This window comes from Staurois parvus, unplaced genomic scaffold (assembly GCF_062004578.1).
Source record: "Staurois parvus isolate SC_StPar_1 unplaced genomic scaffold, SC_StPar_1.0 ptg000572l, whole genome shotgun sequence".
NCBI lineage: Eukaryota > Metazoa > Chordata > Amphibia > Anura > Ranidae > Staurois > Staurois parvus.
Genome location: NW_028318368.1, coordinates 6,864,405 through 6,890,822, shown reverse-complemented (window position 1 = coordinate 6,890,822; position 26,418 = coordinate 6,864,405). Strand labels below are relative to the sequence as shown.

Below are 26,418 nucleotides of genomic sequence, written 5' to 3'. Positions count from 1 at the left end.
TACAGTCTGGGGCATCATTGTAAACTGTTCATACTTGGTAATCCTTGAAGAAAACCAGCAGCCACCAAATGAATGTGTAGACAATCGTGGTCATTGGTTTTACATATTTTACTACTCAGTATACTGTTCGTTTTCTCCTGAAGCTCATAGAAATTGCAGAATCTAGATAATGGTTAATGTTTATGGATATCTTTGGTTGCTGCTTTTTTAGCAAGAAAGCAAACAACCAACAGCTACCACAGAACAGGTAACTCCAGAAAAGACATACATCTACCACAGATATATCTAGGATTGTCATGCATATATTTTACTTTAGAAGTTGGACTATTTTCTTACTGTGCTGCTCAAGAAAAGCTGGCCCATCCATTAACTGTGCTCCTGGGCTCTCCACAGACACACATTGCCTTGGTCTCAGAAAAAATGGACACATTAAGTTGTCTGACTTTTCTTGTGTTGGCGTTTTACCCTGAAATAATTTAAAAGAAAAGACAATATACAATGTACAGTCAGTAATTAACTAAATAAAAAATGAATTCTATAAAAAATAATCATGATTCTGGTGTAGCAAGGAAAGAAAAATTACTAGAACAAAATTTTCCAGGCATGAAGAATAACTGTACTAAACTATGGTTAATCTACAAGTCAGCAGTTACAAGTAGTACTTACCAGCCCATGAAGTCCAGCGCTGTCTTCCACAAACTAAATTCTTCACAAGGTATCTGATCTTCCATGCTGATATACAACATTCTGATGCTGTCACTTCCTGGTCATTCATAGCTTCCCCTTACTGTGCATGAGCGAGCTTATAAACTGCAGGGAGACTGGTTCTGCAGCCACCTGTGATGTGCAAAGTATATCCAAGGAGGCTGCAGGTGGGACAGCTATGCCCTGGGTATGTCCTCCACACCTAGGCAGATAATGGGGAAGTGGGAGCGAGTACCACCAAAAAAAGGTATCCAGTTCCCAAAAAAATGCAATTTTGTAACAGGCTTGAGTTAAGGAAGAGAATGATGCTGAATGTTTTTTTTTTTCTTCAGATGAAGGTCTACGTTAAGCGCGTGGGATATTGAAAAACTAAATTCTGGATTTTATAATAATATCCAGTTATTACTTTATAACCTTCACACTATAAATGTAACTGATGCGAGTGCTCACGAACCTTAGAGTCTATCCACTGTGAAAACTCCCAGTCACAATCAGATCCTTGAGTTCCCATAGTCCATCGTGGAAGCGAACACTGCACTGAGGATACTGAGGGTAAAGAGCAATACTATACTAAGAAACGATAATGATTATTATTATAATGAAAGCTTACCAGCAGTTGTTTGATGATCATATAATTATTGTGTTTAAAGATCTGGAAGTAAATAACAGTACAATCTGTAATGTAGGTTAAACACATTTTCAAAAATGGTTCCTTCCATTAAACCATGAGCTCCATTTATCAAAGTATTGCAAGGGGTAGTAAGAAAATTGCTTATTGCATGAGACAAGAGAGTATAGCCGAGCACTATAGACACAGATCTTTTTCATTTTGGTTACATTCAGAACTAAGCTTTAGAAATCTGCAACCAAGTAAGGATCTTTTCTGTTTTCCAAAAGATAAAAAAACGATTCCTGGAAAAATGGAAAAAAAAACTGCCCAGACTGGGAAGAACAGCAGCTACTTTTGTTTTAAGGGCATAAATATAGTAACAATTACAACAATATTGTAATTTTTATTGAAAGAGGCAAAAGATTATGTTTGTATGGCTTGACTAGGACCATGCATGACCATTCAAGAGTTCAATTAGTATACGCTGCTGATTTTGCAAGCCCAATCAATAAAACACTTTGGGGTTAATTACTAAAATATTAAAATACTAAAACTGGAGAGTGCAAAATCTGGTGCAGCTGTGCATGATAGCCAATCAGCTCCTAACTTCAGCTTGTTCAATTAGGCTTTGATAAAAAAAAAACCTGGAAGCTGATTGGTTTTAGTTGCACCAGATTTTACACTGTCCAGTTTTAGTAAATCAACCCTATTGCCTTAGAGGATAAGTTCACCTTTGTTTTTTATAAAAAAAAAAGATAAATGCACATCTTTTTGCAGGTAAAAAAACTGTGCATTTATAATTTTTTTTTACTTGGAGCCTGTAAAGCATTGTACACATAATCAGATCGTGGGTGCCATGCAGGACTCCTGCAGACTTGTCAGTTTAACTGTCTGCTCGTACAGGCAGGCAGATACATACTGACAGGAAGAGACAATGAACAACCACAGCGCTCAACAGCGCCCAACAGCGCCATGGTAGTTCATTGAGAACTACAAGCCCAGAGATGCAAAGCCTGTCGGCACTGGTAGTTTCCCATTCAGAGACCTCTGTGAATGAACGACATGGCTGGGCAGGCTGTTTTTTAAACAGTGATAGTTAGAGGGGGGAGCAGATCCCCCACTAGCTGTCACTAGATGCAGCGGAGCGGGAACATGTTAAATATTCCATTCTAAAAATAAGTGGAACATGTAACACGTTTGCAAAAGCAGTCAGAGTGGCTAACTAACTGCTTAAAAGCTATTACAAGCAGTGGGAGGGGATGTCCCCCTGTGGCATTAACGGGAGCTCCTGTCCCACCGCGAGTCCCGATCTATCAGCCAGTGCTGTCGCCAGTTAGTCAGGGAGCTGAACAAAGACCAAATTGGCTTTGTTCGGCTCTGTTAGTATACTAGAAGCAATGATCTAACATCATTTTGGTTTACTCCAAAACAATCAGCACCTTTAAAAAAAAAAAAAAAGCATTCAATCACTCCTTATTGATCCCAGATCCCTCCATAAAGAGTACCTATCACAGGCCTATTACAGTCACAAGGAACATTTACATTCTTTGTGACAGCAATAAAAATTATCAAATGTATTTATTTTAAGTGGCAATGTAAAAAAAAAAAAAAATAATAAAGTGCCCCCACCCCCCGAGCTTGTGAGCAAAGGCGAACGCATGCGTCGTTCCCGCATGCACACAGCGACTGTTCTACACCTGTGAGGTATCACCATGAACATCAGATCATTGCAGTAATTCTGGCACCAGACCTCTGTAAATGTAAAGTGGTAACCTATAAATGCTTTTAAAGCGGCGTATATGGATAGTAAAATTTACATAGTCGCCATTGCATGGGTGTGCGCAATTTTAAAGCATGACATGTTTGGTATCTCTTTACTCGGCACAACATCATCTTTTATATTCTACAAAAGATGGGTTATGTATTGTGTTTGCATTAAAATAAAACAAAAGTAAATTTTTCCCCAAAAAATTGCGTTTGAAAAACCGCTGCGCAAATACCGTGTGACATAAAAAATTGCAAAACCCACCAGTTTATTCTCTAGGCCTCTGTTTTAAAAATATATAATGTTTGGGGGTTCTAAGTAATTTTCTAGCAAAAAAAACCTCATTGTTTAATGTGAACAAAGAGTGCCATAAAAAGCCTGGTCCTTAAGTGGATACACAAGTGAATTCAATTATGAATACATCGTTGAATGTTGTCTTTTTTTAAAATAATGTTAAAGAATTAAGTATCCAAATATGACTTGGTATCAGCCTCTTGCAGAAGAGCTCAAACTGGAGGAGCAACTCAAAGAGCCAATTAGTTGTGCTCATGTAGCAGCAAGGGACATACTGTTAGAAGAAGAAAGCAGAGTGACAAAGAGATGAGTTCATCAATGTGCCATAGGCTGGAGAAGTGACAAGACCTGTAAGTAGGAGAGAAAATGCTAGTCCCCTGCCTTGCCAGATGGTACTGTACTCTGTAGCAGAGCTGTTAAAATCTCTGACAGCTCCCATATTACTGTATATTCATGTTATCTGTGTACTTAGCTGTTTTCTGCTATTCAACTTTAAACATTGGCACTAGACAATCAGTCATAATCTGTCCTGTACTGGTATGACTTGTTCCACTAAGTTGGCAACTTTTAAACAATGGAAAGGAACACAGTGGAATATCCCTGCTTCACAAACTCACCTCTGTATGATGACACTTCATCTGATGAAACGATAAGTGTTTACATACAAACATATGATTGTGACTCAAAGTTTGTCTTCTAAATATTTTTTAAGCCTGTACTAAAGAAATTCTGCTTTCAGGGTTAGGCCAACCATGCAGGATGGCCTCAGACAGCGGAGTTTACATAGCAGCTCTACTTTCCATCCTGCATGATCTGACTAACCCCTCTACGCTCCTGCACTCTTGAAGCCTTAATGTAAGCGTTATTATTTGTTTGAATAAAATGTAACAATTATTTTACAGACTCTTGTGCGCTAGGCTACTTTGTTTCTCCTGCAAGCTAAAGATAGAAGCTGATTGCCTGCCAGCTTCTCCAGATTACATCTGCTCCAGCTTTGATAAATTCCCCTCATACTGTATTAGACTTTACACAAAAGAAATGTTTAACAACTTCAGTTATTATTATCACCTCTGTTTGTATGCATTTTTAACATCATATTTATACAACTTATATAAGGGGAGTGGGGTGAAAGTGTTTTCATGTAAGGGTTAAAGTCGTGGTTCCTATTACAAAGCAAACAAATAGAATCTTTATTTCATTCTCAGTGTACAGAATGGGAAAGTAAAACAAAGTCTCAACTGGCTACTTTGTAAAATATAAAGTGCAAGATTTAACTGTAGATAAACAGATCCCAGGTCCCACAGTGCTAAATAAGATACACATCTTTTTCCCCCCATAAAAGGTTATACTACCATGTCTGTAATATAATAATAAACAATGCAACTTTTTAAAAAGGCAGTTACACAATAGCCATTATGTTTCTATGTACATACTATAGTTCTAGATGAAGGGGGTTGAGGATTACATTACTTGCAAACAAGATTTGTAGATTTTAAGAAAGGAGTTGTCGCCACCTAGTGATGGAAAAGTATTACCGTTGCCTACAATGTGCCAGAAACACAAAATAACCTACTTTCAATTTACTTACAAGAATTGGTTTCAGGGGGTGTCATAATGTGCACCATAGCAGTCTGGGGAGGATCACTGAAATCAAAGCATGGCTCATCCAATGCAATAGCAGGAGAATTCTGGAAATAAATATAGCTTTACTGTATGTTTCTAAAAATTTAACAAAGGCAGAAAACATTAGTTTGCAAAGATTGCTAAGGTGCCAATATAAAAAAAAATATGCTTTGAATAAAATAAAACACATTTTCACCAAGATTCTCACAAGACAACTCCATTACCTGCAACTCCTGACTGAAAAGACAAGCTGATGGTGACTGAAAGTTACTGCTTGGATCAAAGTGTAGACTTCCAAGAGGGCTTCTATCTGGAGAGCAGCTCCAATCTAATACAGATGCTTCAGGCCTAATTATGACTGCACTAGATGCTGATCCATTCACTTGGTGACCTTGAAACTCAACAGGATGATGTACCTGATAACAGTATATGACACAAACTGGAACAATACATGGTGGTAAAGCTCTATATACATATATTAAATGTCTAAAGGGCCACTCCACTCAAAACGGATAACTTGGTTTTTGGCAGACAAGCTATACTTAGAAGATTAAATTAAAACATATTGCAACCAAGATTCACACAAGACAATTCCATTACCTGCAATGACTGACTGAATACATAAGCTGATGGTGATTGAAAGTTACTGCTTGAATCAAAGGGAAGACTTCCATGTGAGCTTCTATCTGGAGAGCAGCTCCAATCTAATACTGATGCTTCAGGCCTAATCATGACTGCACTAGATGCTGATCCATTCACTTGGTGACCTTGAAACTCAACAGGATGATGTGTCTGATAGGAGTATATGACACAAACATGGAACAATACATAGTGGTAAGGCTCTATATACATATATTAAATGTCTAAAAAGGCCACTCTACTCAAAACTGATAACTTTTTTTTTTGTAGGAGCAGTAGTGATAAACCATCAGATGGCTCAGATATTTCTGGGTGAGCTTATGGTGAGATATATGTGCTTGAGTTCCTGGGTCCGCACACCTGTTGTGGTCATTATGAGGATGCCCCAATTAGGGTTGCCACCTCATCCCTTTAAAACCAAACACATATTAATTGCACGGGTTCTGAGGCAGATTAAGGTGGTAATTAAATGTACATAGAGCCTTATCTGCATTAAATTCACCTCAGAAATTGTGTAATTAATATGTGATCAGGTTTAAAGGGATGAGATGCCAACATTAGCCTCAATCTCCCTGTTGGATGTTTTATTTATGTCACTTGATTCAGAATGCAACAGGAAGTGCTGGAACAAGCAAAGGTAAGCAGGGGCACCTAAAGTTCCAAAACAAACAGATTTATGGTAGTGTGATCTCATTGTTGTATATGCATATACACTATATTGCCAAAAATATTGGAACACCCTCCAAATCATTGAATTCAGGTGTTCTAATCACCTCCATGGCCACAGGTGTATATAATCAAGCACCTAGGCATGTAGGCAGCTTCTTCAAACATTTGACAAAGAATGGGTCGTTCTCAGGAGCTCAGTGAATTCAAGCGTGGTACCATGATAGGTTACCTCCTGTGCAAGAGGTCCATCTGTGAAATTTCCTTGCTACAAAATATTCCACAGTCAGCTGTTAGTGGTATTGTAACAAAGTGGAAGCAACTGGGAACAACAGCAACTTAGCCACAAACTGATAGGCCTCGTAAAATGACAGAGCGGGATCAGTACATGCTGAAGCGCACAGTGAGCAGAGTCAATAGCTAAAGACTTCCAAACTTCATGTGGCCTTCAGATTAGCACAACAGTGTGTAGACAGCTTCATGGAATGGGTTTCCATGGCCGAGGAGCTGCATCCAAGCCTTACATCGCCAAGTGCAATGCAAAGTGTCGGATGCAGTGGCGTAAAGCACACCACTACTGGGCTCTATGTTCGCTGGAGTGACGAATCACGCTTCTGTTTGGCAATCCAATGGATGTGTCTGGGCTTGGCGGCTGCCAGGACAATGGTACTTGCCTGATTGCATTGCGCCAAGTGTAAAGTTTGGCGGAGGGGGGATTATGGAGTGGGGTTGTTTTTCAGGGGTTGGGCTTGGCCTCTTGGTTCCAGTGAAGGGAACTCTTAAGGCGTTAGCATACCAAGACATTTTGGATAATTTCCTGCTATCAACTTTGTGGGAACAGTTTGGGGATGGCCTCTGCCTATTCCACCATGACTGTGCACCAGTGCACAAAGCAAGGTCCATAAAGACATGGATGAGCGAGTTTGAGGTGGAGGAACTTGACTGACCTCAACCTGACAGAACACCTTTGGGATGAATGAGAGCAGAGACTTCTTGTCCGACATCAGTGATTGACCTCACAAATGTGCTCCTGGAATAACAGTCAAACATTCTCATAGACACACTCCTAAACCTTGTGGACAGCCTTCCCATAATAGTTGAAAATGTTATAGCTGCAAAGGTTGGGCCAACTCAATATTGAACCCTACAGACCAAGACTGGGATGACATTAAAGTTCATGTGCGTGTAAAGGCAGGCATCCCAATACTTTGGCAATATAGTGTATATACACACAGTATATATAAACAGGGACTGACACAGACGATCAGGCTCCATATATAAGTTCAATATCGTTTCTGAGTTGCCCAACCCTTAAGTCACTTAACTGATACTGCTCAGCATGACATATGCATTACACATTGGAACACCATGCTTAAAGCGGAGCTCCACCCAAAATGGGGAAATTCCGCTTTAAAGTTTAAATTTACCTTTGGGAACATGTTACATGTTCCACCCATTTTTAGGGTAGAACATGTAACATGTTCCCGATCCTGCAGCTGCTACTCGCTGTCTCCCCTATCTATGACAGAAGTATGGGGAGAAGTTCCCCTGTAGCAATCATACGTACAGAGATGGACGCGGTCATCCATCTTGCTAGGGATCCTCCATCTTGTATCAATCTCTCTCTCCCTCCAATCCCCCTCCTTCAGGAATGTGGTCTGTATGTATGCCGAGATCACAGACATCATGCACAGCGGGACAGCTTCATGGTTATAAACCCCAATTAGCCTGGACCCAGTTTGTCTGTGAGACTCTTGCTTGGCAAGGATCGTAAAGCCATAAACCAGTCCTTCACTGGACTTCAATCGCATTCCGGGATAGCCGTGAAACACACATCCCATTTTAAAATCACTTTCACATATAATTTTATATCTTAAGTTACAAAATAATTACAATAAAGCAAAGCATATATTCGGATAGCTCAGTTTAATGCGAGTCGCCTGATATCTTACACCCCTAGTTGAAGTCTACAGGAGAGCAGAGAGCCATATAGTTCTAGCTGAAATAGTGAAATATGGCATGTTTGATGTCTGGACATTCAGGATATCATTCTGCATATTAATCTACTAGTGGCTAGGCTGCTACATGCACCTAGGGAAAGTTATTGGCCATGGTATAAACTGGGAGGGATTTGGTCATAGCCTGAGTTCCCCCGCCTAAACACCCCTCCCCAAATGAGGCGATTGGTTCTCTGCTGTAAGGAGACACCCTGCTAGGTTCCTAGAAAAAGGCTGTTATGCTTGGAGCAGTAAGTTGAAGAGATCTCCCTTTTAACATCAGGAACCAACTTGGGAGACGGTACCCTTTTGTTCAGGAAACTTTATCTGCTTAAACCAAGGCTGATGGCAAGTATTCTACCTCTCTAAACTTCTTTCTATTATATCTCTGTTGTGGTATTGCTCTCTGTACTTATATATATATATATTGGCTACATCTTTTTCTGTAAATATTTTTATTGCACCATTTTGACCTTTTTAGTAATAAATCCTATTTTCTGAAAAGTGTTGAACTGTTTCTAAATATGCAAACTAAGAATCCCTGTCTCTGAAGAGCGCTACTGTGTGTTTTTAAACCTCTATATACCTCTGCCTGTGGTGACAGTGTGTATACAGACGATTATTCAAACATCATAGTGTTATTGCTAATATTGGCGAGTTTCCTCCTTTTCTCTACAAAAAGGCGGTGGTGGCAGTGTGAAGGGTTAATTGCGAAATTAACCTGACCCAGTAACAATCACTCTCAGGCTGCCAGTACATAGATTGTGGTCCATTAGCTGGAAAATCTTTGTGCAGGGTGCAGCTGAGTGTGGCATTGTTACGCGTGTGACAGAGCAGTTTTAGATTGGCTAGTCTTTCAGTCACGAGTTGGTGAGAAGGGCTGGGGGTCTGACGCCGCGACCGTCACACCCCGTACTAATTGCCACCTTTCACCTCTGTGAATTAATAGACTACAGGTCCCAACAGCCTTAGTGACTGTCGGCTTGTAGTCCTCAATGAACTACCACGATGGTATTGGTAGTTCATTAATTCTTCCTGTCAGAAGTATCGTCTTCATCACACGGGATGCAGGAGACCTGCATGGCATCAGCGATCTGCAAAAAAACCTGCATATATTATTTTTTGTTGAAAGGTGAACTTATCATTTAAGGCCTTGTTTCCTGCTCCCTGTTAAAGAATGGCACTTTTGCGGAGAGGGGGGGGGGTTACCCAATTTTAACAGGTACCCGCTCCCACTTCCGCTGAGATCGCCTAGGTGATCAGAAAGCGGAAGTTGTCCTCCGTGAACAATAGAAGACTATTCTGGGACATGTGACAGGTCCCAGAAGACTACGGGACCATTCACAAAGCGCACTGCTACTCACACATGTGCAGTGGGTACCAAGCTGTGAAGCCGCAAACTGTCACAGCCGGGTGCCCACACTGAAGAGCGCTAGGGAGAAAGGATGGCCGATGAATGCAGTTGCTGTGAGGACAATGATGGATCGAGGGACAGGTGAATGTCTGTTTTTTTAAAAGTCAGCAGCTACAGTTTTTGTAGCTGCTGACTTATTTTTTTTAATTTTGACTGGAGCTCCGCTTAAAAGTGGTATTAAATCCAAAAACAAAAATGTAATATACATCAGCTTATAAGTCCCTAGAAGTGACACTGCATCCATTTTCTTTTATTAGGCTTTTTTCCTTTATTTCACCTGGTGATCTTTCTAGTAACACACTTATCTTAAGGATGTCTGCACTGTGGATGAAGTAGTAAAGGAGACACCTTTGTACAGCAGCATTATCAGTCACAGGAGAGGGGGAGTGTTAGACTAGCAGATTTAGATGAACTTGATAAACAAACTGAAGCTGAACTCCATCCCCGTACAAACGGACCAGTTATTGGCCAGTTCATTAGAAACCAGCTGACATGCGGCCCGTGTGTACACCCAACTGACTGACAGGGCTGTCTTCTTCTTTCAAACGAGCATACTGGAAAACAACCATCCAATGAGAGCTAGCAGCCAATGGCTGCCAGCGCTGACTGGTGTATTCTGGAGGGGGGGAGGGGGGGCAGTCCCCCTTTTAGAACACAATAGCTCTGTGGGGAGACCGCTGTACTAACACCAGATCATTAGTACAGCAAACTCCTGCACTGGGCTGAATGAAAAAAACAAAACTGTGTACCCAGCTTAACAATTTATAGGCAGCTGCAGCAAACAACTTTTTTTTCTTCTGGGATAAAGGGTTTAAATCAATGGAATAAAAGCTAATTATTGTAAACACCCCTGTCAGTGTTAAATGGTTTGTGTCATCCCATTAACTGCTACTTTGGACAGCTTTGTCTGTTAAAGTAAGTCGAAAAATAGCAGACTTATTGGCTGGATCACCAGGTGAAAAAAGGGAAAAGAAGCCTAAAACATTAATGCAGCGACCCCATCTAAAAATTGATATGCTGCAGTTTAATACATTTGGGATTCGGTTTAACACAGCTTTAACCATTAGGAAATTAGGAAAGAATGTATTTCGTATATTCAAACTATTCTACTATGGGGGGGGGGGTAGAGGCTCGTGAGCAGTGAGCGGAGATAGCTATGGATAAGCCGATCTGCTGGCTCCCCCCGGATCGCTACTGTACACCCGTATCTATGAAGAAAAAAAAAAAAGGATTGCTACCCGCAGGTGAGTTGGATCCCCCCTATGACACAGACACTGCGTCAGAGGCACCCCTGCACCGGCCCTTCGGGATGCTGAGCTCCTGGATCGCTTTAAATCCATGCTGCAGACAGAATTATCTTCCACTACTTCCAGGCTGGCAGAGCGTCTCTCTAGAGAAATTAGGGAGCTGGGCAATCGCAAGAACGATCTTGAGGATAAAATGAATGCTGCAGTCATGGCGATTGAAAATCATGAGCAGGATCTGAGCAACCGTAAGAAAGAATTGGCGGACATGCTGCTCCAACTTGAAGATTTCGAGAACCGTTCCCATCGTGGTAACCTACACCTGTGGGGTATTCCTGAAACCGTTACAGATCTCACTTCAACCGCCACCGCCCTGTTCCAGGAGCTGGACCCCGCCATTCCCATCACCCGGCTCAAGTTTGACCGCATACCATTGAGCACTGGGCCCCCGACGGCCGGAGGGGCCCCCAAGAGACATTATTATCAAGTTCACATATTATCGCACTAAGGAAACAATTCTCTTGGCGGCCAAGAATAACCCAAACCTCAGTTTCCAGGGACATCACTACCAGCTTTTCTCGGATCTCTTCAGAAACTTCGCCAGTTGAAGCCCTTCACTTTGGTCCTGGTGAATCGTAGAATTAAATACGCATGGGCTTTCCATTCCGCCTCACCATCAACTACCAAGGCAGTAGCCACTCCGTTGCCACGCTGGAGGAAGCTCACTCTTTTCTGGAATCCTTACACCTTATCCCGCTGGAAGGCACTACGCAGAGCCTGAGGCATTCATCTGGATCCCAGGTGGGGCTGCTTCCTCTGGGTCACCTCTGGGAGAAGACATCCAACCAGAAGAGGGCCCTCCCTCAGTCTCCCCTATGTTCCAGTCCAACCTGCTCCTCACCAGGCTGCAGCCGTGTCCAGGACTTCCTCCATTGTGCCTCATCGCTGAATCCTTTTGATGGGACCGTAAGTTTGGCATCTTGGGCTTCCCCGGTTTTGGTCTTGGTTTAGGGTTAGGTCCTGTTCGACCATCTCCCATGAGCCCCTCCATGGGTAGGGGGTCACCAAATGGATTTGAGCTCTGAGACTTTCCAACACTATAGAATATTAGGGGTCCTGGGCGAGGGTGGTCGGATTAGTGGGGGTGGCTTGGGCCGATAGTTCCCTCGGGTTCCGGGGAGGGAGGTTGGTTTGACTGGCCCTTATTTGGTACCATGTTGATGGTCTTGTGGGGGTTCTGCAGCCAGGGACAATCTGGGCTGAGTTGGTTGGGTTCTGCTGTGACCTGTAGTCATTCCCCTGGAGGGTGTTGGGTCCCCAAGCTTAGTTGGGTTTCCAGCGGGAGAATTTACATGGGGGTGTCCCACTTCCTGTTGACCCTTATTCCTATTGACGTGGGATGTAGCTTTGTTATTGACCGTTTCAGGTTTTATGTTTGTTGCCCCTTGCTCACCTTTCAGAACTTCATTCTCTTCTGTCCTTGGCGGATGCTCGTTGGAAGTCACACCCGTCCGCGGCCCATAAACGTACACAAGACACCCTGGCCGCACAATTAGACTTACTTGTTTCTTCGGAGGCTGAACGGGCCCTACGTTGGACCAAACATAAGTTTTATACCTGTGCTAATAAGCCAGGTCCGATGCTGGCTAGGAAACTCAAGTCTGTGGGAAAACCCTATAAGCTGGCCCAGTTGCGGCTCCCCACGGGGGGTTGTACTTCAAATCCCCAGCAGATCTCTCGTGCTTCAAGGAGTTCCTTTCGCATTTGTACCAAACCAGATCCTGTAGCTCAGACGGAAGCGTTCTTTCAGGATTTATGGCTCCCTGGATTGTCTGAAGCGGCGCAGATAGCCCTTAATGCAGGTGAATCTGTATCAGAAGCACGTCAAGCTATCAAATCCTTACGGTCCTCTGTGGCCCTGGATGGCTTTTTCAGGCCTATACTACAAGAAATTTGCAACCCTGTTGGTGCCCTTTTTGGCTAGCTACTTTAATGACTTACGACAGGGCTCTTTGCCCTCCCCAGAAGCACTCAGAGTTCATATTTCAATGATTCCTAAGGCAACAGAGTATGTGCAGGAACTGCAAGCCTTTTGGCCAATTTCACTTAATGAAGATTTGAAGATATTGGGCAAGATTCTCAGTCTACGGATCAATAAATATTTGCGTATCCTGGTCCATAGGGACCAAATGGGTTTCGTCCCTGGGAAGTATGTGGGCGACAATGTTAGTAAGGTGGTTCACCTTATACACCTTCTGCAACAGCGGAAAATTCCAGGATTCTTATGGTCTTTAGACATTTATAAAGCTTTCAATACCTTATCCTGGGAATACCTGCGGTTCATGTTGTCTTCGGTGATTCTATCCTTTCTTGGATTCAGGCTTTGTATTCTTCGATTTCGGTTAAGTATACAGGGTATTTCTTAGATCCTTTTCCTATTTGGCAAGGGACGAGACAGGGATGTCCCCTGTCTCCGGCGCTCTTTGTCTTGGCGCTTGAGCCGTTAGCCATGGCGTTCCGGGCTGATTATTTCATATCGGGATCCCATACACGGAAGAGGAGTTGAGTCTTTTTGTGGACAATGTCCTCTTGACTCTCACTAATCCCTTGATGATGCTCCCAAACTTGCAACAGGTGCTTGCCCATTTCTCCTTGATTTTGGGCCTCCGTATAAATTTAGATAAGACTGTCGCTCTCAATATCACCTTGGCCTCGGATTTGGTTTTGCGCTTGCAGTCCCATTTTCCTTACAAATGGGCTTCATCTTCGCTAGAATACTTGGGCATCCACCTGACCCCCACCTATGGCACTTTGTTTGCTGCCAACTATTTTCCATTGCTTCGTTCCGTGTCCTCTCTTATGCGCTCTTGGAAATTCCCGTTCTTGTCTTGCATAGGACGAGTTCATTCGGTGAAAATGATTATCCTGCCAAAATTTAATTCACCTAATCCAGTTGGCTACAACCTAAATAAAACGACTGTAATTTTATCGGAACTCATTGGCCTCCTCAGGCCACCCCTGATTAACAGTTCAACTCTTTTCTGATGAGGAATCAATCAGCCAGAATGGATTTCCCTGACCATTTGTGCCTGCACTTCTCAACACAATTACACAAATGTGGATAGGATATATCGTTATGTCTGAAGCAGGTGAAAAGACCTGGTAGGATTCAGCCATAAAGACCATGTGAGATGAAAGAAATTCAACCAACCATTGTCTACCCAAATGTAAAACATCAGTTTGGATGGACAGATCCTTCCTGCAAATAAGAAATGTACTTCAAATAGGCATTTACCATGGCTGAGGTTGTTAGGCTAGTTTGCTCCTCCTGACATACAGGCTGTGTCTATAAACAGAAATCAGGTAGTATCATTGTATGGGAAAAGGACAGCTTGCCATAATCTCACAGCACCCAATATGCCATAATATACCTCACTTAAAATGTTAATTCAATAAGGAAAACCAATGTTATGTTTGCTTTTTAAAAAGCAAAACTGCTCATTAAATGATTTCAGATTATGACATTCTAGCAATCTCCAATGAAGTAAGCTCTAATAAACACTTCTCTGCAAAGTATAATTCATTGATACAAGCACGTTATCAAACTATTGTAATATATATATTTTTGTGCCAATTATATAGTGGGTTGATTTGCTAAAACTGTAGACTGCAAAATCTGGTGCAGCTCTACATAGAAACCAATCAGTTTCCAGCTTGTTTGTTTTTTTCACAAAAGCTTAAAGTGAAACTTCACCCAAAAGGGGAAGTTTTGCTTGTTTGCACCCCCCCCCCCCCCCATTTAACAAATAGCACTTTTTTCTTTTTTTTGGGACCATTCACAAAGCACAGCGGGAAACAGGCTGTGAAGCTGCAAAGTGGTCAGTATTAATTGTTACTTTATTTCATATTAACCTAACTAAAAAAGAAATAACTGTTTCAAATTTTTTAAATAATCGAATACACCTTTTTAGTCCTGAACATTATAATGAAAAACAAAACAATACCAATAATAATAATAAACTACTGCAATAACAATCAGAAATAACTAAATTAGGTCTTTACCAGTGGTGGGGAAATAGATTGAGGGAAGCATAATGTCTGTTCATCATCTTCTTCGCACACTGGTGAAAAGGTAGACAACACTGGTGCAGGGAAAAATGAAACTGGTACATCTTCACAAGCTGGCAGCTTCATTGCTAAGTGGCTTGTCCTGGGAAGAACTTAAGGTGTACAATATAAGTCTTACTTCAAAATCATCACGGTCACATATTTAAGGACACAAATGGCCAATTTTAAAATTGCCAAGTGTCACAATAGAAAATGCCTTCAAAGCTGATTAGAGTCGAGAAATAAAACCCTTATAAAAAATCTTGCGATTGGTGAATTGCTAAGATAAGAAAGGTTTCCACTTTATGACTTAAAAGTCTAAAAAAGTATTATATTTCTTGTTGGTAATCTCTATCTCTATCATTACTCACAAAGGTTTGGGATTAACCCTGTGTAATACTGTCAACAGTGAACATCTTTCAGTGCATTCTCTCTGGATCTCTAGCTGAAAGCTTTACAATCAATCTCTGGGAGATACTAAACTAGATAGTTATATAGTTTGCTCAGCTTGCTGATAAGGCTTCAGGCATATATCCTTTTCTACTAGTTGAGTGATGATCAGGTAATATCTATGTCAGAGAATTAATAAGGGATACTATATATAGTATGATACGTGCATGTCTGGCAGGAGAGTCTTTAAATGATTTTGAATGTTTTGTATACAGAATGTTCTCTTATACATTGAGGTATATATTTTTGCAATTAAGAAAACTGTTAATATTTATCTCCATTTGAGGTTTTTGATTGAGTGTTTGGAAACATTAAAAGTTTAAGATTTAGACAATAGCACAATTACTAACTTATGAGCCAGTTTATGGAAATGTTAGCAAAGTCATGCTCATGTTCTTGTTGGTATGAGTAACAGCTAAAGAGATGGTCTGAAATACTTTCATTTCTTGGAGACAACACTGCTGCAGGCTTTCATCAGTGCTGACTAGGTGTAAAAGCCTAGGAACCTGGTCAAATCATCTCTGCTGAGGGGGAAAGTAAGCCAATTGCCAGTTCAGCAAAATAAAACAAAAACGAAAAAAGTTAAGTGATATTAAACTTCTATTTTTAATTTTATCCTACAGGTAAGCTTATAATAAATCATACCTGTTGGTATCGTGAATATCTCCTAACTGTGCATCGTCTAAGATATTCACATCAACTCCAGCTGTTGACATAACTGCACATGTGCAGCATACTCTGCATTCATGGTAAAGAAAAAAAAAAAGGAATATTTACATGTCTGTTAGATGTCAACTCCATTCTCTTGCAGAGCTATGGATGCAGCTGGTATCAGGCTTCCAGTTGTTTAGGATTTCTAGTCCCACATTCTGGTTCCATCTGCTGGACCTTAAGTCACTACTGTGTCGTGTAGTGACAGAGGCCCAATTTCGGTCTATGTCTGGCTTAAGAGGGAGTTTTTCCTTGTTTTGGAGAGATCTCACTTTACGTCTTCTTTATACTGCGCTTTGCTGTATCAAATAAGATGGTATTTCACACATTAAACATCAAACCACCCTAGAGTGATATTTTAGTTATAGTTGGATCCTGATGGGCAGCACCTATTTTATGAAGTGATGCAGTATTTCAGCAGTGAAAGCTAACGTATTTTAACGCCAACGGTAGCCGGCGTCCTTAACAAACAGTAAACAACATGGTTATTAAGGAGTGGGTGGTCGCTGCTGACCTTAACAACCAGTAAAGCAGTAAATATTGTTGCTAAGGAGCTAATGATTCTTAACAACCATGACTCAAATGCTGTCATCTGATGAGTCAGAATATAATCGAAGGACAATAAAACCAAATAAACAATCAAACAAAAAAAAACTGCGTGGGGGTCCCAGGGTTATTCATTCCTGGTCAGCCCAGCAAGCCAGGAAAGGGGTGGACAAGCAAGCACTTTACACCCCCCTGCCGAACCATACCAGACCACATGCCCTCACAACATGGGGGGGGGGGGTTGTGAATGACCCCCCCCCCCCCAAGCATCTTGTCCCCATGTTGATGGGGACAAGAGCCTCTTTCCCACAACCCTGGGCAGTGGTTGTGGGGGTCTGCAGGAGGACATCGGCAGAACTGTACCTCCTAGACAACCAGCTGAATTAAAATACTTTCTTTAATTATTGGATGCCTGGACCACTTCTTATTTACCACATGCATTTATTTATTTCCTTTAGTGGATTGACTTTAGTGCTGTTTTATGCAGTTATTACCAAGTATTTTTGCTTTTTATGGTAAATACTGCATAATGAATTGGCATTTTTCACATCATCGCATGCAGTATTTGGGGAAAATTGTGTCATATCATCTAAATACTGCATGAGATCTGCTTTAGTAAATTGAGTCACCTGTCATTTACCCTCCCTTTTATCTCCCCCTATCCATTAACAGAATGACCTGTATTTTGTGAACAGAAAGTTACATGATCCTTTGACTGTATGAATGCTGCAGTTCTTGTTCATTCACAGAACACCCTGTGTTATTTTACATAATACAAGGCACTATGTTAATGGACAAGGGAAGATTAAAGAAAGGGTAATCAACAGTATCCCTTCACTATTCGAGAGTTGCATCGATGGAAGGACAGAGCTGGATGGGTTATGAGTTAAGAAATTAATGAATTATACAGTGGACATGACTGGGCATTTAACACACTTCACAGGAGGTAATAATTTTGCACCCTATGATTTTGTAAAAAATGTGTGTGGCTGAAGTTCAACTTTACTTGGTAAAACAGACAACCTAAACTGCTCTTTGTATAACAAAAAAAAGAAGAAAATAATAAAACTGCACTTCAGCCATTATACTAGATTCCTACATGTTTATAAATTCCAAACACTGACAATTCAGAGACCAAGGACACACAACTGAAGTTCATATGGAGCAGACTTTTTTATTTGTAATGATAAATGTAGTTCTAACCTTCTTGTGCTCCACTCTGCAGACATGTTCCTGATTCACAGTCTCTTTCCATTGGGGAAGAGAAAGATTTCAACTTTAAGGCATTTAGGCTTTCAAGAGCATTGCATGGTTTAGTTAGAGCTTTTAAGACAGAAATACTGCTTCCAGACTTTAGAAGCCCAGGTGAGTCCTCTTCATTATACTGGACCTCCGTATTGGAATCCTGTGTTAAAGAACTGCTACTAGTGCATTTGAAGAGAGTGTCATCATCGCCTGATAATCCTTCCTGTTGTAATGCATCAGCTGATATCAATACAAACGGACCACAAGGGATGTCTTCTTTATCACTGAAAGGCACAGACATGCTTCTGGACTCACATAATGACAAAAGCCTTTCATCTCCACTTTTAATTTCTTCTTTGTGATGATTACAAACATCACTTTTAGGCAGTTCAATAGAAATAGCAAGTTCATCTGTGTTACTTTCTGCTGTGCTGCCAGAGGTGTCACAAGCTATAGGCAGAATGCAGGTTGTGTAATTAATCTCTTTTTTGCCATCTTCAGCTAATATGGATTTGATAGTATCAGGTTTAAATAATGATTTGTTCTCTAAATTATTTTCCTGAACTTTCCCTTCAAAAATATTGTTTTCTTGATGCGCACCCATGTTTTCTGCTGCTGAACGTAAATTGTTTTGTGAAAAAGAAGGGGCCACATTTGAATCCCCGTCATCCAATTCTGTGAAATCAAAACTGTCCATCAGGTTAAATGAAATTTCTGTGAAAGATGTTACATGTTCATTCTCTAATCCATCATCATCCAGTTCTAATTTAGCTGGGTTATGAGAAGAAGAACACAGCATTGGGGTAGGGGACTCGACATAAGCAGACTGAAAAGAATTGTTTTCACAGTACTTGTCTACATTATAAAGCTCCTTGTTTGATGGCATAGTTACATGTTCTAAATCATTTAATTTGTGACCAATCATATGTGGTTCTTCAGCTTCGGAACTCAGTTTATTTTCCCCTCTCATTTCCTCCTGTTTTATTTCACCATTTTGAAAGCAATTTACAGGGTTTTTGTTTTCCAGCAACTCATCTGGACTTCTTGACAGCACAAATGTGTTATTGTCATCACCATAATTAGTGCAGGAGACTGAGGGCTGATCTAAGTAAATATCCCAACGACTTTTTACAGGATGGGGTTTTACTGGTAATAGTTCCTGACAAATGTTTTCACATTTTAGAAGATGACTGCTAGCACTGCCTGCAAATGCAGATCCTAGAAGATCCTTGTCCGGTTTCACTGGTACTTGATCAATAGGTCGATCCACTAAGTTAGTCAATGTCCTTTCTTTACTTGGCTGTGACTTTAACAGGGCCAAAATTTGTGCTGTGCTTCGTATACTTTGCTTAGTTCTGCTTTTATCTTCTAGTACATTTTTATCAGCAATATTTTCTCTTTCCGCTCCCTGATTTATAATACTTGAAAAATGACTGGTGGACGTACTGCTATTAACTTGGGGGTTTCTGCAAGTCACACTGCTCTGCTTTTCACATGTATAAGAACTGTCATCTGGATGGTATGCGTTTCGCCACTGTACTGCTCCCACTGTGTCAGCCTTCTTGGTGAATGAAGCAGCAAAGAGAGGCGATGTAGTAAGGAGCTGTGAAGATGGAGACTTACATCCTTGTTCCAGCTGAGATGTCCTCCCCGACTCCTCCACCTCTGTACACGGCTTTTTGGTTACTTCACGGGGACAATGAAAACCCTGAAAAATAAAGCATTTCACATGTAAAACATAGCAAGCAATTCCTATCCATTTGTGACTTCCATGTGTTCTTACTTGAACAATGAAAAATGTATTCTGTACCATCAAAGTCTACCTCTCTAATAAGAAAATACTATGTAAAATCGTAGTATTATTTTATTAAAAAGTGCTTTTCATTAGGGAGAGATTAGGTGGTTACATAGTCTTTTAAAAGTTGGCTCAGCTTGGCCCAAAGGAAAGTAAAATCAACCTCCTTCCAGTGTAACTCATCATCAAGTCTTGTTAACACACAAAATAAAAAAATAATTTCAGTTTCCTCAAATATCAGTCACAAGGAGAACATTTGAGCTCTTGCTTATTTCAAATAATGACATTTTTTTTAGTCTCTAAAGTTCCCTTTAGAGCTTTGATTAAAATGATTGCAAAAGTTCTGATTTTTTTTTAATAATAAAAATGTCATACTTACCTGCTCTGTGCAATGAATTTGCACAGAGTAGCTTTGACCATCCTCTTCTTGGGTCCCCCGCCAGCACGCCAGGCCCCTCCTACCTGCTGAGTGCCCCCAGAGCAAGCGCTTTGCTGTGGGGGCACTCATGACTGCTCGCTCCCAAGCAGCTTCTGTTTGTCTATGAGACACACAGAGCGTGACTTGGCTCCGCCCCTGTTCTCCCTACTTTCTGAATGTGATTGCCATTGGCTCCCACTGCTGTGTCTCAGACAATGAGGAGGCATAGACCCGGGAAATCTTCTGCTCTTGTGCAAATTGCTGGATTGGGATCAAATATAAAGGGGGGGGGGGACTGAGGTGCACAATGAAGGCTTTTTACCTTCATGCATAGAATGGGTTTAGAACCACTTTAATGTGTATGGTGGAAACCAGTACAAAATGCTCTGTCATTCTCTTCAGATTTCCATGGTGAACAGGATTCTCAGAACGCTATCTGAAAAGTGATAACTACGTGCCAAACAGTAATGAATAGTTATGAGAGATTAAGATAATGCAGAGGTGGCAATTATACCATACTGCTAATTTGCCTTACTGTAAATTTCCTCTTTAAACCAGTTGGAGGACGCAGGCCAGCAGACATTAGACCATATCTGGTTAACATGGGTACATCTTTACGTTCACTGTTGCTCTCAGAAGTATTAGTGCTTGCACCTTCTGCTTCAATGGTGATCAGATAGCGATCACTTTCCAGATCATCGCCAATATTTGCCTATAAAATAGGAAAACGCATAATAAATGTATGAAGATAAAGTCTATTTGAAGTGTAATAATTGGTTTCGGCCTTACATTTCCCTCAGTGAAGTAACAGTCATTTATCACAACCACCAATCCATGGAAGCACAAAGTAAATACACAATTTACTATACACAATAGTTGTGTTCAGCAGTAATATTACAATTTTATTCACTATGTGTAACCAGTGCTAGAAATCAATACTGAAAATCTGTCAAGAATTCAGGTAAAAACAGAGAGCCTGAAGAATAAGTGCATTCATGCAAGGTCCCAAGATGAATGCCACTCCAAACTTGTAAAATTACCCAAGAAAACAAGGCACTCTGCCATCTATCTGAAAACATTATAGTTATTCATAAAGCAAACACAGAATGGTAAAAACAATGCCCATATATGGTTATAAAACTAAAAACAACACCCACTACCATAATACAAAAACAAGCTAGCTCTGCTCCTGAAGCTCCCCAGATGTGAACAATAGCTTACATTTAATAAATGTGGGTGTTGATTGTACATTTCATATGTAGGAAGGAATATTGTTCCCATTCCGTATTGGTGGTTTATGTGTAAATAGCGAACGCTTACCGAAAGCTCTCAGGGTATGCTTTTTCACTTTTCTTTTCTAGGTTTACTTCATTCGTTTCCACGATAATGTACATATACAAATTTATCATGCACAAAAAAACAGCAAAACTGTTTTAATAAAGATTTTAAATGAACTTACATTATTTTTTCTTTTTTAAACCCACCTTGCCAGTTTTTATAAATACATTATCCAGACGCTGACCCTTATCGTTGAATAAAGAAGCCTACATATAAAGACCAAAACAGAAATGATTAATATAGCAGACAGCATAAAGAAACAGTCTAATGTTCATCTGGGCTGAGGTCTAAACAACCAGCAGCAGTGCTTATCACAGACAAACACAATATCCATGTGGTTACTTCTCAACACCAAATTTGACCAAAAAGAGATGCTACAGGTATAACTGCAACCTTAGGAGCCCGTAAAGCCTAAAGGGAGCTGTGTGTTACTATAATCATTGGCAAATGAGGATTTAAGATTTTTACTTGAGTTCCATTTTCCTTCAAAACTTTATTTTCAATTACAGAATAGGCTCTTTATGTATCAAATGCAATAACAGCTCCTTTTTTTGCCTAAATGTACACCAAGCCGCAGATGTGTAGCTAAATCTACAGTCTTAGCCATGGTGCCTGGATGAATAAACTCGCATGCACATGACTGAAAGGTACAGCAAGCCAGGCTTGCCAATGGCGCCAGAAGTAGACTGGGCACAGATGTCTCGTTGCTGGAGGGGAAATAAACAAAGTGGACTTAGTTTTGCTTTAGGGTGTGTGATAAGTGAGTGAAAATGCAGTAAACGTTTTCTAGTGAAATAACAGTTCTTACAATGTTTGGAAATTAAAAAAAAAAACAAACAAAACAAATATAATTACTTGGTCTGTGCAATGGTTTTGCACAGAGCAGCCCCGATCCTTCTCCTCTGGGGTATCCCACCAATGCTCCTCCTCTACTCGGTGTGCCACCATAGGAAACCACTTCCTGTTGTGGCAAACCTGAAGGCTTGATCCTGAGCCCTGCTGCCTGCATGAGAGAGCAAGGCTCAGCCTCGTCCCCAACTCCCACGTCACAGAATTTGACTGACAACAGTGGGAACCAATGGCTCCTGCTGTTCGCAGCAAAGCCTAGGAGAGTGGGGAGAAGAGGAGGGGGCCACTTCAGATGGGCACAATGCAGGATCTGACTCAGGTAAGTATAAGTGAGGGCGAGGGGGCGATACACATCCTGAAACATTTTTTACCTAAATGAAAGGAATGCATTAGGGTAAAAAAATGTTTAGGGTTTACAAGAAATTTAAGTTAAATTCATGTATATTTAAAAAGCTGGATTTAATCAAAAAGGTTTACCACAAATAAATTAATTTAAAGGAGAACTGTACTTCCCCATGACACACCGTTTTAATTCCCAGCATAGCAGAGTCACATCGTTGACATTCTTGTCACATAAACTCGGGATTTCAAAGGACTTCTGAGGAGACACAGTAATCCTGATAATTCCTATTACATGTAATTTGTGGACTAAGATCTGATTTTAGAAGAAAACATTTTCCAGGTTATAAGTTGCCACCATCCAAGGAGAGAATTGTGAGCTTCAACCACAATGAAGGTGGGACATGGAGCTCAGAGGTGAAAACATTGTGATAAACACATTTGTTTACTATAAAACTTTGGGATGGAGCATAGTTCTACACAGCAGTTGCCCTGAAAACCAATCCTAACAAATTTTGTCATATATGCTGATTCGCTTGATTTCAACAGAAGATGGAAGGAATCTGATATAAAATATGCTAAAATTCTTGCATTGTATGTAGTTAAGCAGGAAAGTTTAAAACTAAAAATTGCAGTTTCACTTTAAAGCCCATATCCAGCCAAAACAAATGTCTTGGTTTTGGCTGTAGTAAGGCAAAGTTGTTTTTGTACACTTGTAGTGGAGATTACATCTTCACTTCCTGCCCTTGTGACCAGATAGAAAGTTAGGGAGGAGATCATCTCAACAGAGACACATATGACAATAATAATCATGACAGAGGTTCTTACCCTTCCCCACTCTATTTTTAAAAATGATGCTTTTGCTGGTGCGCACCTGTTGGAGAAATATTGCTCCCTTCTTGCCTTGATGACCAAAGTGAAGATAAATCTCCCTAACGGCTGTATAAAAAGCATGACACACAAACACACAATCTAACCTTTCTCCACTCTCCAAAATTACAAAAAAAGATTTGGGCTGACTTTATGCAGAACTCCAAAGCCAGTCAGGAAAATATATGAGTCATCAGTCACGAAATATCTGTGAAACAAGTTTCCATTGGCAATAGTAGAACAGAAAAGGTTGAAGCTCCTTAGATTTGTCAGGCTAAGTTTCAGTGTTAATAAAATGAATCACCTGATTTCCCCCTGTTAAAATCTTCAAAACACCATCTTGCCAGACTTTAGACTTTTTTGTCTTCTGGTGAGTATATAAAACCTGAGGAAAGAAAAAGGGCCAATTATTATTCCAAACACTAGATTTAGTATGCTTTCAAGATCAAGAGTATTTTATGCCTTTGTGGCCAAAGTAATTTGTGTTTGGATGCTGTGATGATCGCGGTGTCAGACCCCAGCCCTTCTCACCAAACTCGTGACCGAAGGACTAGCCAATCTAAAACCGTGCTGCCACGTGCGTAACAATGCCACGCCCAGCTGCACCCTGCACAAAGATTTTCCAGCTAATGGACCACAATCTGTGTGTCGGCAGCCTGGGAGCGATTGTTACTGGGTCAGGTTAATTACGCAATTAACCCTTCACACTGCCACCACCTCCTTTTTGTACAGAAAAAGAGGAAACTCGACAATATAAGCAATAACACTATGATGGTTGAATAATCGTCTGTATACCACTGTCACCGCAGGCAGGTTATACAGAGGTTTAAACACACACAGTAGCGCTCTTCAGAGACAGGGGTTCTTAGTTTGCATTAAAGAGCTTTAGAAACAGTTCAACACTTTCAGAAAGTAAGATTTATTACTAAAAGGTCAAAAGGGTGCAATAAAAATATTTACAGAAAAAGATGTAGCCAATATATATATATATAAATATACAAAGAGCAATAACACAGCAAAGAGATAACAGAAAGGAATTTAGATAGATAAAGTACTTGCAAAAAGCCTTGGGTTAAGCAGCTTTCAAGTTTCAGAGCAAAAGGGCCGTCTCCCAGAGTTGGTTCCGATGTTACAAGTGAGAATCTTCAACTTAGCTCAACTCAGCTCAGCTTTCTGCTCCAAGCATAACAGCTTTTCTAGCAACTCAGCAGGGTGTCTCCCGGAAGCAGAGAACCAATCGCCTCATTTGGGGAGGGAGTTTTAGGCGGGGAGCTCGGGCTCTGACCAAAGCCCTCAAAAATTATACTATGGTCGATAACTTTTCCTAGGTACATGTAACATTCCACCCACGGGTAGATTAATACGCAGAATCATCTGCTGAACGTCTAGGTATGAAATATGACATACCTGCTGGGATAGTTGAGGAGATATCATTTCCTGTTTTCCTGTATATGTCAGATAGGGGGTGTAATATATCAAACGACTTGTATTAAAGTGACCGGTCTGAATATATGCCTGGTTTTTATGTAAGTCTCTCATGTTCCAAGATATGTAATCATAGGGGAAAAGGGGATTTTTAAATGTAAGTCTGTTTCACAGCTAGCTGGAATGTCTTTGAACTCAGTGAAGGACTTGGTTTTTGGCTTTACGACCCTTCTCCAGCAAGAGTCTCGCAGACACATGGGTGCCAGGCTAATTGGGGTTTATAGCCATGAGCTCTCCCACTGGGCCTTAATGCCTTTTTGAACTCTGCATCACATGTCACTCAACAGAGAGGGAGGGGGGATGAGGAAAGAGGGAGAGAGATACAAGATGGAGGGTTTGGAGCAAAATGGATGACCACGATCATCTCTGTGTGCACGACTGCTACAGATGCGTCAATTGTTTTTCATTGGTTAGCTAAAGGTGTCTGTGTACAGTGCATTAAAATAGAACTAACGTTTTTCCACTTTAGATACAGTATGGGGGAATTATAACCCCGTCAGTTTCTTTGCCATCTGTGCCCCTTAGTGGAGATTTTCTTTCACTTCCTGTCCTATATCCAAAACAGGAAGTGAAATGAAATCTTAGGGTGTCACCAGGGTCACCTAAACCAGTGTCCCCATTAGAAGATCCCCCCTCTATTACTGTTCTGATGTCAACCCAAAATTTGGGATTTTCTTTTACTTTCTATGACAATGGTGTTCTAATCCCTCTCCACTCTGTCACTGTAGAGGGAGGTTTTTTTTTTTTTTTTTTTTACAAAGTAATAGCAATGCTGCACTGTTGCTGAATGAAAGCATCAGCTGGGAGATGATGTGTTTGACTCCCAGAACCTTTACTGTGACCATGGCTTCTTTAGCGGACATGTCATACTCTGGATTCTGTCACTGGCAGCAATTAACCAGCACCAGGATCTTTAAGAGAGCATCACCTACTCCAATGGCATGACCACCTTGGTCGATGAACCAGGAAGGTGTCATTCTTTTGCTACAAGTGAAATTCTGCAGCACTTCTTCCTGTAGGAGCAGGGAAGTAGCCTCTGTAAAAATCTGTTGCTGGAAAGTTCCCAACAGGATCAGCAATACTAAGATAACAAAAGCCACATTAGAGTGAAAGGAAGCAAAGTAAGTGGAGCAGGCCACTCGTTTCTTCAATCTCAGACATACCTGTTATTTCCATTGGCTCCTGCCACTGAGCAGAGCATTGGGCCATGAAGGCCAAGTAGGTCTATGCACTCTAGGATGGGGAGGGGTATTAACTGCAAACCACAAGTTTCCTTTTGAGAGTTAAAGTGATACTAAACCCACAACA

At 40.9% G+C, this 26,418-nt stretch overlaps 1 protein-coding gene across 1 annotated transcript in view; it reads right to left on the bottom strand.

Moving 5' to 3' along the window:
• The window catches only part of ZGRF1 (zinc finger GRF-type containing 1), a 145,639-nt gene that overhangs the window by 103,985 nt on the left and 15,236 nt on the right, over positions 1-26,418 (bottom strand). Inside the window, exons 3-11 of the mRNA XM_089691846.1 lie at positions 23,930-24,010; positions 21,714-21,773; positions 20,765-20,941; positions 17,975-19,724; positions 15,020-15,177; positions 14,253-14,303; positions 4,963-5,062; positions 1,160-1,251; positions 337-466 (exon numbers count right to left, since the gene is read on the bottom strand). Of these exons, the coding sequence (XP_089547972.1) occupies positions 337-466; positions 1,160-1,251; positions 4,963-5,062; positions 14,253-14,303; positions 15,020-15,177; positions 17,975-19,724; positions 20,765-20,941; positions 21,714-21,773; positions 23,930-24,010 (2,599 nt within the window). The remainder of the gene's footprint in view (positions 1-336; positions 467-1,159; positions 1,252-4,962; positions 5,063-14,252; positions 14,304-15,019; positions 15,178-17,974; positions 19,725-20,764; positions 20,942-21,713; positions 21,774-23,929; positions 24,011-26,418) is intronic.